At 41.8% G+C, this 18368-nt stretch overlaps 1 protein-coding gene across 10 annotated transcripts in view; it reads right to left on the reverse strand.

The window, feature by feature from the left end:
• The window catches only part of WDR7 (WD repeat domain 7), a 305323-nt gene that overhangs the window by 75457 nt on the left and 211498 nt on the right, over positions 1–18368 (reverse strand). For all 10 annotated transcript variants that reach the window (XM_036321172.1, XM_036321173.1, XM_036321168.1 and 7 more), the window contains 4 exons: positions 15809–15995; positions 3326–3443; positions 1021–1170; positions 445–527 (listed from right to left, as the gene is read on the reverse strand). In XM_036321172.1, the coding sequence (XP_036177065.1) occupies positions 445–527; positions 1021–1170; positions 3326–3443; positions 15809–15995 (538 nt within the window). The remainder of the gene's footprint in view (positions 1–444; positions 528–1020; positions 1171–3325; positions 3444–15808; positions 15996–18368) is intronic.

Genomic DNA, 18368 nt, shown 5'->3' on the forward strand with positions numbered 1-18368 from the left:
AGTGTGCAGGAGGCAGCTGATCGATGTTTCTCTCTCATCGATGTTTCTAACTCTCTATCCCTCTCCCTTCCTCTCTGTAAAAAATCAATAAAATGTATGTTTTTTTAAAATGTGGCATAAAGGGTTCTATGGACTGCCAAGTATATTTTCCCTCTCATTTCCGAAGCTTCCTCACTCTCCTTTTTTTCATGTAAATGTTAATGTGAGTACCGATGTAAGAATACAGGCATATTCAATAGATGTTATCTTATTCAGTTCTTAAGTTTTGAGAAAACTTTTTCATGTTGTGTTTTTATTATAGACCGCCTAAATTGTTTTAAAAAGCAAGCAGATATTAATTAATGATTGGATTTCTAACTGAGCAAGACTACTAACCATGTTCAAGATTTCTTAACAATTATTTGGTACTGACATTATTTTGAGTGCTATCGAAGGCTTCTTTACCTGCAGATGGCTGGGAAACACTCCTGAAGACCTTTCTTTTTAACTAGAGATCCTTCGAGGCAGTACATAATGATGTCCATAACCTTTATAGGAAGGATACAAATCTAAAATTAATTTCAAATTCTTAATTTTCCAAATTTAAATTATTAACTTAGGTCTCACTTGCCAATGGAAATTCTAGGCAGTTTAATTTTAATATTTACTTAAAAAATAAAGTATATTTACTTTATACTGCAGGCTGCCTTTTACCTGCGAAAAACATTTATAAGACAATGCAATAAAATAACCACTTATTTCCTTTAAAGGCTGTTCATATTTATATGCAGTATAGTGACTTTTATTCAAGCATACTGTATGTGTTTTGTTTTATTTAGAATGGAAGATGCCAAAGAGAACATGACCTTTACAAATTACTCTAATGTAGACCAATTAATTCCAGGTGAATGATACATGGACACAGCAATCGCTTTCATTTTTGAGGAAATTTAAATAAGGTCTCTTTTAGAGATGTATATTACTCCACTGGAATATTTCATTCAGGCTGTTGATGTGTCATTTAAAACAGGGTATTCTTACCTCCACAAGAAGATCCACAACATCTGTGGGCATCTTTTCAATGAGAATTTCAATGACTCTCAGAATTTCCCCTTTAGCTCGTGCGAGAGCCGTCGTGTGTATATTCTGCTGCGACTGGGTGTTCGCGGCCAGAGCAGTGTGTCTGTGGACCTGTGGAGACATTCCGTGCTACACAGATGTGGTGGACCCTTGATAGAGTTTCACACTTCTAGCCACTGGAAATTATTAGTACAGTAGATGCGTAAAAAATCAACAAGAACAAACCTCCTGGGGTGAGTCAGGAAATACTTCTGATCGCAAAAGCAGGTATTTAGTAGAATAAAAACCCAGTTAAGTCTTCTCTAATTAAATTCTCTAAGTTCCTGGATACATAAGACTTTAACACAATATCACCATGACATTTCTCAAGGAAAGACAGACTGAAGGTCTGTGAGGTTGGTATATATGGAAATGAGGTGGAGAGCAGTTAAGGGCTTCAGCAAATGTAAGACATGATACTTGCTCTCAAGTAATCACAGTAAGTGATGTTTATATGGCACTTACTAGGTCTCAGGCACCATGCTGGGTGCTTTACAATCAAGTTGGTAAATTAGAATAAGCATGCCTTAAAAAATAAAGAGCACTGTAAGTAATGTAAGTTTAGTGTGATTTTCCCCATACCAATTGTAAGTCTTACATGGTTCAGAGGAGAGAGAGCATTGGTGGGCCCTGGACTGGCCAGCGGAGAGTGGGGATGGGAATGGCGTAGGGGACTCAATCACAGAGAGAAATACTTCAGTATTTTACTCAAAAACTCGAAGTGAAGTGGGAAACTTGTTTTTAAAAGGTGATACATATGGACTATTACATTAAAATATTTAAAAATTACCTTCTAACCAAGTGCTGGAATAGAATAAATTCAAAGCACGGCTCTTCTAGCAATTCATTTTAGAATACTCTTTTATGTATACGGTGCAAATTAAGTAAAAAACACAATTAATATAAATGCTTTTTTACTTCCTTTAAAGAGACCGTTTAATGCCTGGTGTTTATAGCACCTGCACATGTGGTCAGACTGAGGTAAGGCTTATGCAGCATATTCAATATTACTACCTGTGCATATTCCACTGATGAGAAAAACTCGTAAAAATAATTCCCTAAGTCTGTTCATTTTTACATACATACACGTTATACAAATATATCACATCTATAAGAGATATAAACGCATACATACATATATGTATATTTTAAAGACATCTGTCACTTTAACACTGTGTACTATTAGAAAAACACACACCTTTAAGTCTTCAAATTTATCTTAGCTATGAATTCAAAGTTCCACTGCTTCTTAAAAACCCATAAAGCCCACTGTTAGGACCTCCCTTCCTCCCTTCTAGCTGCCTTCATGTCACAGTTATTTGCTGCGTGCCTATTCTGGATGGCCCTGGGGAAGACACAGGCCCAATAGGTTCCAGGTTATCAGAGCAGACTCAGAAGTGTTTATTTAGTATTTTAAAAACTCATCTCAGCTACAGGAAAAACAACTCAGACAGGGCCCATACCCCACAAACACGGAGTCTGCACATTCCTCAGGCTGAAACGGAATAGACCTTTAAGACACTTAGGAGCCATCATCCTTTCCTGTCCTCCCACTGCTGAGGCCTATGGGAAGATCCTATAATTGGTCCATTGTTCCTCACTAGTTCCCCAGTTAGATGTGGGCAATTAGTTGGAACTAAGAATGTGGGAATCAATTGGTATTCAAGTCTTTATTTGTGACATGTAATAGGAAAAACAATTAGCAAGTTTATGGCTTACATTTTTGCTTACAGTTGGAGAGCCAATGTGAAATTAGACGTCTGGTTTTGATTACAGGTAGATACACTTGAAAAATGTAAAGGCCTTTAATATACAGGGTGGGAAAAAGTAAGTTTACAGTTGTTCATATGGAAAATAATGCCATCATTAATAAATAATAATTTAAGAATAAACCATGTGTTCCATGTACTCCCAACTGTAACACTTTTGTCCCGCCCTGTATTTTATTTTGAATAAGCCTGCTCTATCAGATTGAATAATTATTGTTAAATATTTCCAAGTGAATGAACTTCTAGAACAGAAATGAATAGAAAAGCAGAGAGCAATGACTGGGCCACTGTGGAATTTGGTGTGCCCACAGGTACAGATGCATTCATTGCAGGACAAAATTATTAACTTGCAGTGTTCTAGAACAAACTGGCAGGATGATTTGTGGATACGGACCCTCAGCTCAGAATGCCCAATAATCCCTCTAAATGCGAGGACAGAGCCCTGAAGTTCCACTCACCTCTTTGGCTATGGTGGTGAGGAAGGCGGGTGGTCTGGCAGTGGCAATGAGGGAGAGGGCATGCCTGGCCGAGCGGGCGGAGTCAGCTGCTGGGCTCAGAGGCAGCCCCATTGTGATGCTAAACAGGGAGCAGAAAAAAAGGAAAAAAGAAAAGAAGCATTAGAAATATAGACTGAAAAGATTAGACACAGCTTATAATGTCAGTTCAAGGTCAATGGGAGCACTCAGACAGTTAGAACATAATGGACTTGCAACAATGAGCAGTGATTAGGAGTCAGGGTGTTCTGGCATCAAATACAAAATCGAATAATTAACCGTGAAGATTGAAAACAGTATGTGCATCTGTCCAAAGTGTTACAAACCCCTTGTTAACAAATTATCAAGAACTAGTTCTGAATACATATCACAAAGCTCAGAATAAGGCAAGAACAAACATTTTGCGGAAATTTTCCATTTCTTTCCTTAAAAAAGTTAAAGGTAATTTTGTTTATGAGGCCACATTAAAAGGCTATATTTAAGGTCACAGATCTGAAAGGTAGTAAAATTCACTCCTGCCCATGAAATTGGACTGAGAATGACAAGATTATTTTTAGCTTGTATATTATTTGTAGTTTAAAATATCCTTAGTACTGCTGGTTTAATCCCACACTTAATACCTTTAGAAACAATCTACCACTAATCAGCATGCTTTGCCAACAGTTAATTCATATTAATAAAAATATTATAGTAACTGATACTTAGTCTGGCATTGTCTAGGCTATACACAAGAATATGCACATGATAAAATAAACCTTTTGCAACTGTGAGAATGTCCTGATAGAAGAGTGATGTTATTTCTACTCTTTTGCCATCCCTAAAACATACAAATGATATCACTGTTTCAAAGCTTCTTTTATACAGAGTACTATGGAAAGTATAGACTTTTAATTAAAATGTAGCATGTGATCCACACATTAACTGTATACAAGGTGTATTTTGTTATTCAATAAGAGACCCGATAATAGTTTGTCTCTTTAGTTAAATACTTTTTATATTAAACTAGAGGCCTGGTGCACGAAATTCATGCGCAGGGCAGAGGGGCAGGGGGTAGTCCCTCAGCCTGGCCTGCAACCTCTCGCAATCCGGGACCCCTCAGGGAACGTCCAACTGCTAGTTTAGGCCCAATCCCGAATTCGCCTGCCTGCCTAATCACCCCTAACCACTCGCCTGCCTGCCTGATAGCCCCTAACCACTCTGCCTGCCTGCCTGATCGCCCCTAAACACTCGCTTTCCTGCCTGATCACCCCTAACCACTCTGCCTGCCTGCCTAATAGCCCCTAACCACCTCTGCCTCGGCCCCCGCTATGGGGGCTTCGTCAAGAAGGACATCTGGAAGGACATCCAGAAGGTCGTTTGGCTGTCTGGTCTAATTGGCATATTACGCTTTTATTATTATAGATATCCACATGAAATTATAAGAAGATCTGACCTGCTCTAATTAAAGAAGTCTGTGTGCTGCATGTGTAAACAGGATACGTTGACTAAAAATTCTCAAAAAGTCTATCGGTATTTCTGTAATTGCTCTGAGAATCATTTTGAGTTTTAGTTGAAAATAAAGATGCATTATGCAGGCATTCTTGTCTTTGTTAAAAGAAAGTAAATTGATTATAGAAAATTCTGCTTATAATTTCTTTGTGACTGTTATGCTGCTTAAATCTTTGAGAGTATAACTGTCAAAGCAGGAATTCACAGGAGAGAGGATGGAGAACCTTCCTTTGATGTTTACCACTAAAAAGAAAGATGTGAGCTGAAAGGAAAACACACATATTGAACAGTCAACAGAAGGAATGAATTGGGGGGCACGTCCCCCCCATGGAAAATCTTTTTTTTTTTTTTAATATTTTATTGATTTTTTACAGAGAGGAAGAGAGAGAGATAGAGAGTCAGAAACATCGATGAGAGAGAAACATCGACCAGCCACCTCCTGCACATCCCCCACCGGGGATGTGCCCGCAACCCAGGTACATGCCCCTGACCGGAATCGAACCCGGGACCCTTCAGTCCGCAGGCCGACGCTCTATCCACTGAGCCAAACCGGTTTCGGCCCATGGAAAATCTTGATGCCAGCAGTTTCTGTAGGGGCTGGAGAGATGCTCAACAGGAGAGCAAGGTGGGGTAGCTTAGCGAGTTTCTTCTCTGAATTAAACTTTAATATTGAGAATTCAGCAAAAGAAATGTTTACTTTATGAGTAGTGCTGGGGCTAGATTGTTTAAAAATTATAAAGTTTAGATCATATTTTAAGTCATGTTTTAAGACATTCAAATGCTCATTAAACTGTTCAAATTCTCTATGTTTCCTTTTTTCATCAATGCGAATGAATAGGTGTTGATAATATTGACAGGCTGAGACAAACAAAAATGGTATGTTAATTGAATAATCTGAACAAACCTAAATCACGTTTCATAAGATCAATAAAAATCATAGAATATTGGAGTTGGAAACGATCCCTTAGCAGCATCCCTGCTGAGCAGTGAGCCACGGAAAAGGAGAGTCTGTCTCCCAGGCAGCCCATCCCACATCTGGAAGACGGATACAGAGGAAAGAATCTGGGCCCGGAACCCAAGGTCTAGGTTTGAAGTCAGGCTTATAATGCTATTATGACACATCATCTTGTATCTGCCCCCAAACAGCCCTACAAAGTGAGGGATGTCAGTATGTCATGGAGAAATCAGGTCCAGAGAAGTTCTGTGAAGAGCCAAGATGGTAGTGAATGTCTTTCAGGAGAGCTGACCTTTGGAGAAGTAAAGGGGGGGAGGGGCTTATTATATTAGAGTTCACTGAATTGATGATTGGTAACATGACTCACTCAGTGGCTTTGGGTGAATGGCAACTGCACCCCTGAGAGAGGTTTCTGGTGGTGTGCGGCAACACTTGCACTACAGCTGTTTATTCAGTATCAACGGTGGTTTGAATAAAGATACAGGGTGCAAGGTTATCAACTGGTGTGCATATAAAGTTGTCAGTGAGAGCAACTGTATTAAATACCAGGATTGGGATTCAAAACGTCCTCAGGAAGATCAAGTTCAACTACATGAAGTGCTAAATGTGGGTGCACATGACCGGCTTTACAGGTGGGGGAGAGGTGCCACTGCTCCACGGAGCTTAGGCAACAGACCTCAGGCTGAATTTGAACCTGTGTATCTATGTTAGTGAGGGGGCTGCCTACAGAACCAGGTTGTATCAAGGAAAATACAGTGATAAAGAAGGTGGTACTCCTGCTGAACTTCATGGCTCTGGGTGCCTGTCTGCCCTCCTCATGGCTGTACTGCTCCCTTAGGTGCTAAGAGATGGGGTTTGGTTCTGCAGGACAAGCGTCATAGCAGGTGACCTCTCGGAGGTGGAAGCCAGAGTTCTAGTCACATAAACAGGATCCCAGCAAACTCACCACCCACATCTAAGTCCTCTCTTCCACACCTTCTCCTCCTTGTATGGAGAAGGAACATTTAGGGGAAGCACAGAAGGGTCTGGGGTGGAGGGGAGAGAGAAAGAATGAGAATGAATGAATATGCATATGTGTGTGTACACCTAAGGGTGGGGGTGATCAGCTGATAGACTTTCAAGGCTCATGATACAGTGGCAAGTGGCTATTTTCCCTGCCTCAGTGCTGTGCCCTGTGACCACCTTAGTCTGAATAAGCACAGTGTCTGTAAAACGGGGATACAAGGTTGATGAGAAGATTTCATGAGCTCCAAGATGCAAAAACACCGAGCCCTCATCTGATCTATATTACACATACAGCAGATGTTTCTTGTGACCAAGGTGCCTCCACAACCAGAAACAAAGCAAAAAGAAAATGAGATCAGTGAACAGCAGACCATGGGCTTCAAGTTAAAGGCCTAGTCACACAACAAAACTTCCTCCATCTCAGCAAATGATCCCCCGAATTTGCAGATCTAGGAGGAGAAGTGGTTAAGTTTGGTGATGAGTGGTGGGGTCCAGAAGAGAAGCTATACAAAAATGGGGGACCTAGCTGGTTTGGCTATGTGGATAGAGTGTCAGCCTGCAGACTGAAGGGTCCTGGGTTTGATTCCAGTCAAGGGTACATGCCCGGGTTGTGGGCTCGATCCCCAGTAAAAGGGTGCAGGAAGCAGCTGATCAATGATTCTCTCTCATTATTAATGTTTCTCTCTCTCTCTCTCTCCTCTCCCTTCCTTTCTGAAATCAATAAAAATCTTGGATAATAAAAGACGAATATGCAAATCGACTGAACAGCAGATGACCTGTCGCTATGATGCGCATTGACCACCAGGGGGCAGACGCTCAATGCGGGAGCTGCCCCCTGGTGGTCAGTGCACTCCTGCAGCTGGAGCGCTGCTCAGCCAGAAGCCGGGCTCACAGCTGGCTAAGGCAGTGGCGGTGGTGGGAGCCTCTCCCACCTCCGCAGCAGTGCTAAGGATGTCTGACTTAAGCCCAAGAAGCAGGCCTAAGAGGGCAGTCAGCCATTCCCCAAGGGCTCCTCGACTGCGAGAGGGTACAGGCCAGGTTGAGGGACCACCCTCCTCCTCCCCCCTCCCCAGTGCACGAATCTCATGCAACAGGCCTCTAGTACATTTTTTTTTTTTTTTAAAAAAAGAAAAGAAAAATGGGAAGGAGGCCAACCAGAGACCTAAAATTATAAGCACTGCCCACTGAGTTCAGTGGAAGCTGGAACAGTTGAATGTAGAGGCATCAATGTGTGCACCTGAGCGATTCCCACCATCAGCATCTGGCAGCTGGGGCACAGGCTTGCACAATGTGGACAGATCTGTGTTCTAGGTCAGAGCTCTGCAGTGACCTTTAGAGCATCCACAGTGTAAAAGCAGGAGGGTAGTGAGTGTGATGACAGAGAGGAGTTGCCCAGGCATCGGGGAAGAAGACAACCCTCGTCTCTGTCCTCTGGGTCCCCATCAATGTGCCACTACCAGGGCAACCTTCCAAAAGCACCAACTTTATTCCACAGTTAACCTGCTTAAAAGCTTCCAGTGGCTCCTACTGCCTCTAAGATAAATCTTAAACTCCTTGGCTTGAGACCCCAGGCCCTCCATAATCTAGTTTCACTAATTCATAACTAGTCTTTTCAACACTAGTGCTCCTGAGGCAGGCTAATTTCAAGGTCGGTCCCTAAAATTCTGTTCCCGTTTCTATTGTAGTGTTTTGCCAGTGCTTTTCCCCTTCTCCCTTCCCTCCCCTTTGTTCAGTTCTCCTGGAGGCGCACACGGTATTCTGCAATTGCTACAGTACTCAATTACCGTCTGTTGAAATATAAACCACCAACAACAACACCTGTTTATTCTGGGCCCTTAGCCCTGACTCCCATCCTGCCAGGCATTATAAATTTTGTACTGTGAACTCTGTACCCATTGGGACCATACCCTCTAATCCTGTGTCTCCCCCCAACGTGCCTAGTACAGGCCCTGGACGACGTGGCAGCTCAATAGTTCTGCACTAAATGAAGTTACCTGGCAGATTCAGCAGAAAAAAATCACTTAAGCCAGTTATTTGACTGAATTGACCAGGCAATGAAGTCAAAGTAATTGATCTGGTAGTCCCAATGGGCACAGTCTAATTCTGCATGTAGTTCTCTTTAAAGTCAGGAGTGCATGGCGTGTGATAGATTCTAACTAACTGAAGAAGGATCATATTATTAGGAGCTTGAAATTAAAGGGGTGTCTGCCTCATTCTGGAAGCTGCACGTACACAGAGAACTCATTCTTTTCATCGGATTCTGCTTATCTGGCTGTGATGCATATCATTTGTTATACAGGCTTATAAGTAGGGGCTTTGGTTTCAGTCTTTATTCTAAAAAAGTATATGACACACTCTCTATTTTACTCAGCATTTCAGTATACACATCCAAAATGTAATACCAGAGATGATAGATATTATAAATAAAAACATGAATAGAAAAATGGCCCACTCTGTCTACACTCATTCCTTACATGACTGCTCGTTAATCCTGCCCTAATCCTTATTTCATTGTGGTAAAAGCATTTTAAAAGTTACATATAAGACCACTTCAGTTAAATGTCACTGCCTACAATTGTCAGACTTGCCCATCTGTCAAATAAAGGAATGCTGTAAGGGAATATTCAGGGGAAAAATACTTAAACTTTCATTGAATAGCCCACAAGTCACATTCAACAGTGCAGTGGACTAAATACTTGTGTCCCCCTTAAATTTCATATTGTGAAACCCCAAACTCTACTGTGATGGTATTTAGAGATGGGCCTTTGGGAGGTAATTGGGGGCAAATGAGGCCATGAGGGTGGGGTCCCCATGATGGGATTCGTGCCCTTATAAGACACTGGATAGCTTGCTGGGTCTCTCTCCCCAGTCACAAGCACAAAGAAGTCACGTGAGGACACAGCACAGAGCAGTCACCCAGAAGCCGAGTAGAGGCCTCAGCATGAAATCTGCTTTGCCAGTATCTTGATCTTGGACTTCTAAGCCTCCAGAACTGTGAGAAATAAATTTCTTTTGTTCAAGTCACCAAGTCTATGGTATTTTGTTATGGCAGCCCACGCTGACTAGGACAAACAATAACAGGGCATTGAAAACACTCCCCATCAAAAACAAACACTAACATTATCTAGAAAATGCATACTTAATTACATAACATCTGGGAATTCAGCTTACCCTTCCTGGTAAAGAAGCTGTGTTAACAATTGTCTTTAATGCAATAAGGAATCTTCAACTTCTCTCTGTCATATTGGACCTTAATTTGATAATTCATAGGTGACATTAATTTCCTAAACTCAAAGATGGCAATTCCTCCAACACATGCTTATTTTTCAGACCTATGTACTATATGCTGTATACATTCACCGTAAATAAAACTATGCTGACATGATTTGGTTTAATGGTTTCCTCAGATTATAAATTTTCTATTAAAAATAAAAGTAAGCTGAATAGGAAAAATAGTTTGAACACAGAATTTTAAAGCACCTTAGTGTTTATATGATGTGTTCCGTTCTCTACTCCCAGTTGGCATTTGATAAAGAATTCAAATGCTACCTCTTTTTCTCCAACTCCATTTTGTTTAAAGAGACTCTTTCTAACATATGGTGCTTGTCTCTGTGTTAGTGAAGCATGAGTAGCTTCCAGAGAGTACACATTTCTATCTTAATGTTTGGCAAACTGAGTATTCCAGAAAAGCAATGGTCTTGTGCACTGACTCAGACCCCTCAGGCATGGGTGTGTGAGGGGAGAGACTCGCCCCCTTCAGCAGCCAGGCCAGCCTTACTCTGCTGCTGCCTTTCAGGGAAAGGCCCTGCAACATGAACTAGGAAAATGAAATCAAAATCACACACCACACCACATAGCAATGTAAGTCTAGCCAAAAGCACAAGGACTTTTCCGTTCCTTTATAAAGTAGAATTTTATACTGTTTCTAACACTTTACCAATATATCCTCCTATATAATAAAGAGGTAATATGCAAATGGTCGTTACACTATGACAGTAACGACTGATCACGAGGAGGGCAGGGCAGAGAGCTGAGCTACAAGCTGCTGAGAGCTACAAGAGGGCAGGGCAGTGAGCTACAAGCGGCAGAGAGCTACAAGCAGCGGTGGGCAGGGTGGCCAGCTGAGGCAAGCGGCAGCGAGCTACTAATATATATACAACGGTAGTTTTATATTTGTAAGAAATATAATAGTACATTTTTCTATTTTCCCCACAGCTAGCTAGGGTCACTCAACCTATGCTTTCGATGAAGTGCAGCCTCCGTTTTGAATTAAACAGTGCATCATGAATGAGCTGCCCCATAATCATTCACTTAAGAAAATCCCTCCCATCTGCTTCTGCCAGTGGGTCAGTTGCCATAGAAAGGGTGGCATAATTATATGGTATGGGCACAGCAAAGTGGGAGTCGGGAGACCCAGGTCATCGCCATAGCTCTTAGAGTACCATAGTGGCCTCAGTACCATTGTGGCCTCAGACAAGTTGCTTAATCTCTCTAAACCTTATTTTTAATTAATGGCATATTGAGGATACTGGGTAACATGTTGTTGAAGAAGATTTTCATCTCTAAAATTCTATGACATTATTAAAATGTTTATTGCATGTAAATCACTTGATAGTTATGAATAAATGAGAATATTTATTCTTATACATTAGCTATGCAATATTTGGCATAACACATAGCCAAAGCAGTCAAGAAGCTTATCTCATATTTAAATAGGCTTTTAACTTCTAGAAGGCACAAAATTCTCAATGAAAATAATTTCATTAACTATATCTTAAAAACCTGAAAAGTACATTGAGCTGACCACTCTACATCCTTTTATTAGGTTGTTTTTAATTAACTACTCGGTTGGTCTGTAATTCTGTGGGTGTTGGATTTTTTTGTTGTTTAAGAACAGTTTATTGGTTTTTAGAGAGAGAGGAAGGGAGAACAGAGAAACCATTGTGAGAGCACAACATTGATCTGCTGCCTCCTGTATGTCCCCACCAGGGGATCAAACCTACAACTTGAGCATGTGCCATACTGGGAATCGAACCAACAATCTTTTGGTGCACAGGAAAATGACCAACCGACTGAGCCACACCAGCCAAGGTGTGGGTATTAGATTTTGAATGCTAGGTGGCACCCTGGTAAAGGCATGGTTTTTAGAGTCAGGGAGACCTGAGTTTGAACCCCAGCATTTTACTGTGGACAAGAAGAGAGAAGATTCATATTTTTCTCATCTGCGAAATGGGGATGATAATGCCTATTTCTTGAGCTTCCCTCTATTCAGATGGGAACACTTGTGGACTGTGTAGCACAGAACTTGTGGCAGGTGCTAAAGCAAGGAAGAAACTCACTAACACTCTTTTTATAAAGTAAAAGGCAAAAACCAATGTTCCCCTCACCCTAATTCTATTCCCCAGAGGTAACTAGGAAGGAAATCATGCTAGAGTTTAGACAGAAGCATGCCACAGTTTAAGTTCTGCCAGAAATGGATAAAATTAGTTAAAAGCAACATTTACTTTCACTACTCAGCATCTTCCAGGCACACCTGTGCTGTCCCATCTCTGTCCACTGGCACGTCCTTGTCCTGCCCCTCCTCTCCTCATAAGCACCCACATGAAGCTCTTCTCTGCGCACTTTCTGATCACCCAGCTGTCCGTCTCCTCATGCTCTGACCGTCAGACCCCTTCCTCTCGTCCTCCCTTCATATCGTGCTGTGTCCAGGCGGGTCTTACCTTTCCTGTAAGACTGCAAGTGCCTTGGAGACAGGGTCTTTGTTGTCTGAAACTTTACAACAATGTACGTATACTATCTAACACTGTTCCTCCCACGCATTAGCTGCTAGGTAATAAACATGGTTTAAAATTGTGCAAAATATTTGAAAACATTAGAAAATAACTGGTGAGATTTTGATTTCAAAGATGGAAGATTCGAAGTCACATTTCTAAAATAAAGGCATTGTTCATTCTGGAAAACCCCCTATTCATCTTGAGCCATATACAGTTTTTGCAGACCTCCCGGGAGTCATCTCTGATAGAGGAGTCCATATGCAGGAGAGGAAGGAAAAAGGAAACAGCTATAAGATGCACTCCCCAGACTAGGTAGCAGGCCCCTCCCCCAAACCCCATCCCTCATGGACTCACAAGAATGGGAAGAAAGAGGAAACCACTGCCTGTGCTTTCTTTGTCAATAAACACCAACTGAAATTTTACAAAGCAAACGCTTCTTAATGAAGCAAACTCGACCCTGCCGCCGCGAGCAGGCAGCTGAGCACGGGAATCATGTCCACAGTGAGGCAGGTACATAGGGCGGCAGAGGAGACTGAGCATGAGGTGCTCACATAACCCCCTTCTCCCCTCAGTCCTCCTGCAGCCTGTGCCAAGTGCGTCATGGGTGGAAAAGGCCATTTTCAATCTAAATCTTGTTTCAGATTAATAAGCAAACATTTTCTTGCTTATTATGCAATTTATCACGATGAAAATTACATTGAACTCCTCAAGGCTAAATGCTGATGCATTCATTTATTCGGAGCGGTGTATAGAGTCATACTAATCTTCATGACAGAAAAGGATAAAATAGCAAGGTGTAAATTACTTACCGGAAAACTATAGTATTTGTGTCTGCATACATACTACATGTAGATAAAACATAAGTGCATCTTTATGTTTGCTGATAAAAGTTTCATGTAAATGTATCCAAAAATAAAATATTAAGTACAAAACCTAAAGTAAAGAAAGGCCTACCACTTCCCTTCCTAGGCAACAAAACAAGAGTGAATACTCTTGAAATTGTGTTTAGTTCCGATTTGAAAATAATCAAAAATATTAAGTCAAAGTAAAATTTTAGACAATCAAAAGGTATGAAAGGCTTCCTAGGACACCCAGGGAGCTGTGGTCACAGCAGCCAGCACAGGGCTCTTTGGAGGGTGTGCATGGAACCCACAGCCAGGGGAGGGCAAAGGCTGGAAACACGTTCTGGGGCTTTGCTCAAAGGCCAGCTGCCTCTTACTATGGCCACAAACTCAAGGGCTCATATTTCCTCCGAATCCTTAAAGTCAGTCGAGAACCTTCCGACCGTCAGTATCCATAAACTATGTTGGCTCCCACTACGTCGACATGTTCATTCTAGAGATGGGCAGGACCTGATTTGCTGAGCACCAGGACAATGACCCTGCACTACCACCAGGTAGGTAGCATTTCAGCTTTTAGCTAATACTCTTCTAAACACTTTGCAAATGTAAACTTGTTTCATAGCAACCTTCTGAAGTAGGTACTTTAGCCCCAAGTATAGTTGGAACTGAGAGAAGAGATGAAGTAATTTGCTGAAGGGCATACAGCCAGGGAGGCACCCAGGTGAAGCTGGGGAGCATGGAGCTATGAGGTGATAGGGAGGACAGCTGCCTGTGTTTGAAATAAATACCTGCCTCCTACCAATCAATCCTGGGATTTGGGGCTGGGCATGTCCGGTCTGTAGACAAAGTCAAGCCTTCAAGTCTAGGCTTCCCTTGTCTGTCTGGTCCCCACTTTCTGAGCCCAGAGCAGCGTCAGAAAGACTACAGTCCCAAGCATGCTGGAACAGAAGAGAACTTGGGGTCTGAGAAAGGCAACCAAGAATAAAAGGACAGAGAACCCGAGGTTTTTGTTAAGGATTAACCATGATAAGAATGAAACTCCAATCATTGAGAAGATCAAAGAGGTGATCACATTTACACTAAGAGGGACATCGTGGGACAGTTCCAGAATTCCTACCACTAGGCATTCACGCTCACAAACAGAAAGAAGTGGTGGTGAGGATGCAGAGAAAATGGAACGCTTGTGCATAGCTGGTAGGAATGCAAAACGGTGCAGCCACTGTGGGAAATAGTGGTTCCTCAATAATAATTTAAACATAGAATTACCATATGACTCAACAATTCCATTGAAAACAGGTATTCAAACCAATACCTGTGCATGAATGTTCATAGCATCATTGTTCACAATAGCCAAAAGGTAGAAACAACCCAAATGTCCATCTACAGATAAGTGGATAAAAACAAAATGTGGTACATCCATTAAATGGAATATTATCCAACTATAGAAAGGAAGTTATTAATACATGCTACAACATGAATGAACCTTGGAAAGATGCTAAGTGAAAGAAGTCAGACACAAAAGGCCACATATTGCATAATTCCACTCAAATGAAATTTTCAGAATAGGCACATTCATAGATAGAAAACATTAGTGACTGCCAGGGACTGGGTGGGAGTGGGGAGAATAGGGAGTGGTTGCTTAATGGATACAGAGTTTCCATTTGGAGCAACTACTACGGGAACTTATAGCAGTGATGGCTGCATAACCTTGTGAATGCACTTAATGTCACAGAATCATTGCTTTAAGATGACTATAGTGGCAAGTTTAATGTTATGAGCATTATATCACCAAAAGGGGGGTGGGGGGGGGGCTTCCTCCAGGAATCATGAGGCTGAATACTCAAGTCAACACTACCCTCTCCCACCCCCCCGCCCCCCCACTCCTAGCCATTCCTGACCAAGTGTTTCCATTTAGTTCATTTTAGCAAGTCCCTCAGCTCATCCTCCTACTCCATTACTGTCATCATTGCTCCCTAGATCATTGCAACCTCCTATGACTGGTCTTTTACTGTGTGCAAGTAAAACCTCAATAAAGGCGACTTAAAAATCAAAATGAGTACAAAGAAATAATGCCCCAAACTATCTGGTCACACATTCTATTAGTAAAGCAATTTGGGAAATACAGTTTTCCTTATAAATGATGTTTATACTATTAATAAACAATTTTAAAATTGTTACTGACTGATCATTCATGGGCTCAATGCTAAATCCCACTGGTGTTAAAATTACAGGAACAAACTTCCCTTTCATTGTCCACATCCAAAATTTCATATACTGAGACATTTATTTATTTTTCTACTAAAAACACACAATTTATAAAGGGTAATCGCTGGCAACAAAACACAACAAGAAGCAATCGCATTAACTGGAAGGGAGCACGTACTTGGCCAGCTGCTTCTCGGCGTCAGCGCAGAGTTCCAGCAGCCCCATGAGGACGGCGGACACATCCATGTAAGGCTCCCACACGGTGAACCCGCGTCCAATCAGATCGATGGCTGTTCTCCGGATGGTACTGTGCGGAGGAAGCTTGGGGCTCGGCGGCTGCAGCAGAAGAAACGTCAGTGCCTTGCCTAAAATTACAAAATAAAAGGCAGAGCAATAAAGTAATTATTACTTCTGTGATGTTTTCTTTCAAGCATATTTTCAAAATGTAAACCACTTTGGATTTCTTTCTTTTTTTTTTTTAACTGAAAAAGGGTTTTGAACAGAGAGATAGATTATGAGAGATCTTGAGTTTACAGTATGTGACTGAGCATTATGTAGGTGACAATATCTTATACCATATTCTGAAGTGTTTTAATTCCATAAAAAGTACATATAAATAAGTATACACAACTTCAAAAACAATCAGTGATCCTAAATTTCCAATGTTTCTCCCTACTAAGCATTTTGCAAGATGCAGATGGCTTCAAATGATAGAATATGGGGTTTCTTCACCTTTCTTCTGCATCTAACAGAATTCACGTGTCAAACACTTCCCACCGTGACACCTCTCATTACAAACAATGTTCACCCACAGGGTGAGGGACGGAGAAGGCAGAGCGTGTAGCGTGAAAAAGTGTTCCCTCCTAAGTGTGTACTTCCTCCACTTCCTGGTGTTAGTGAGTATGAGGGTATCAGGTGTGCAGGAAATTCTTCACGCAGTTGGTTAAATTAAATGCAGCTTGCCCAGCCAGTGTGGCTCAGTGATGAGCATTGACCTATAAACCAGGAGGTCACGGTTCGATTCCTGGTCCCCAGCCAGTGTGGCTCAGTGATGAGCATTGACCTATAAACCAGGAGGTCACGGTTCGATTCCCGGTTTCGGGCTCGATCCCCAGTAGAAGGTGTGCAGGAGGCAGCTGATCAATGATTCTCTCATCATTGATGTTTCTAGCTCTCTCCCTCTCCATTCCTCTCTGAAATGAATAACAATAATAATAATGAAACAAATACTGCTCATATGATGTTTAAATCTGTTGAAATGATCTAGATTTTAATTAGCATGTCCTACTTTCTGGTGAAGACAATGCTGACAGTTTGTACACATGCGCCCAGTGGCACTTAAGCTGCAGAAGCCCTTCTCCTTCAAAACGCATTCTGACATTTAAAAAAGAAAAGCACCAGAAACTGTGAAGAGCAAACTGCAATTTAAAAGAGGGTTGTTTTTTTTTGGTGTGTTTGTTTGTTCTTTGAGAGAAAGAGACAAACACAGTTTATAAATCATCCAATAGTAGACTGGGTAGGGGAGCACAGGCTTCAGATTGAAGACAGAGGATTAACCACAGTTTCATAATTTATTGGGGGCAGGCTTAGGAAAGAGCTCAGTGAGCCTCAGTTTCCCTGTCTGTAAAATGGGGATAATAGTTAACTCTCATGAAGCATCTGAGTGTGAAATGAATGTTGCCATACGTGGCAGTCAGGGCTTAGTATGAAAAACATGTTGAGCTGATTTGTCTTCAAAAGTAGTAACATGGCATATAAACTTCAGTGCATTCAACAACGACAAACACTTATGTTATGACCGACTGCTGAGTGAGAACGGTTGAAAAGGAAGCGAAGAGAGGGAAAGGGCATGCAGGGCCAGGACGAGCGTCCATGGCTGCAGTCTGTAAGTTAGGGGATCTGAGCTTCTTCTCTGTACAGACCCTTCAAAAATCTGTTGAAAGCCATTGGTCCTTTCCCAGGGAACTGCATACATATATTTATCTACCAAATTCTGCAGAAAATATCTCAGGAGGCCATGGCCCTTGGGCTAACACTGCCTGCAGCAGACAAAAAAGGTACCTATATAGGGAAAGCCTCCTTGAGAAACCATCCCCGACTCATACTTCATTCATGCATGCATTTGTAAATTTTACTCTCACACTCAGCCATGTAAATGTATGGAAAGCTTCAAGTTTTGTGGATCACAAGAATATGCACTCCTTTAAAAGGGTGATCCGTTGTTCTCCATTGTCTGCCAGCACTTGTGTGCCCTGTACCACAGGATGTTTTTAAATGCAAGCATTTCTGCGCACTTCCCTTTTCCTCAGCGGGTGCCTTGAGGGTAGGACTGTGTTTCATATAACTTTGTGTCTCCCCAGACACCAAGCACAGAGCTTCGCACACATTATGGACCTAAACGGGAAGATAGGTCTGCCTTTACGGCATGCACATTTCTAATGCAGCGCCCTGCCCCAGCTTGTCAGAATAATACTTCAAAATGTCTACAAGTCTACCACTTTCTGTGTCTTCTTTACTACTAGGGGCTGCAGAGAAACCTCCCCCGCTGTTCCCTGTGGACACCCCAAAACACCGCGGCGATGGCTTCCAATCTAAGGGCTAGGGCTCCCTGGAGGTGTATCCTGGGTAAGTGATATTGCAAAGGGGAAGTGAAGTTCCCTGAGTACCATGTTTTATAGCATTTCAATCATCATTTTCCTTAACTGCCCTCTCCCCGTTCTGTATTCGTGACAGGGGAG

Source organism: Myotis myotis, unplaced genomic scaffold, assembly GCF_014108235.1.
Source record: "Myotis myotis isolate mMyoMyo1 unplaced genomic scaffold, mMyoMyo1.p scaffold_m19_p_9, whole genome shotgun sequence".
NCBI classification, from domain to species: Eukaryota; Metazoa; Chordata; class Mammalia; order Chiroptera; family Vespertilionidae; genus Myotis; species Myotis myotis.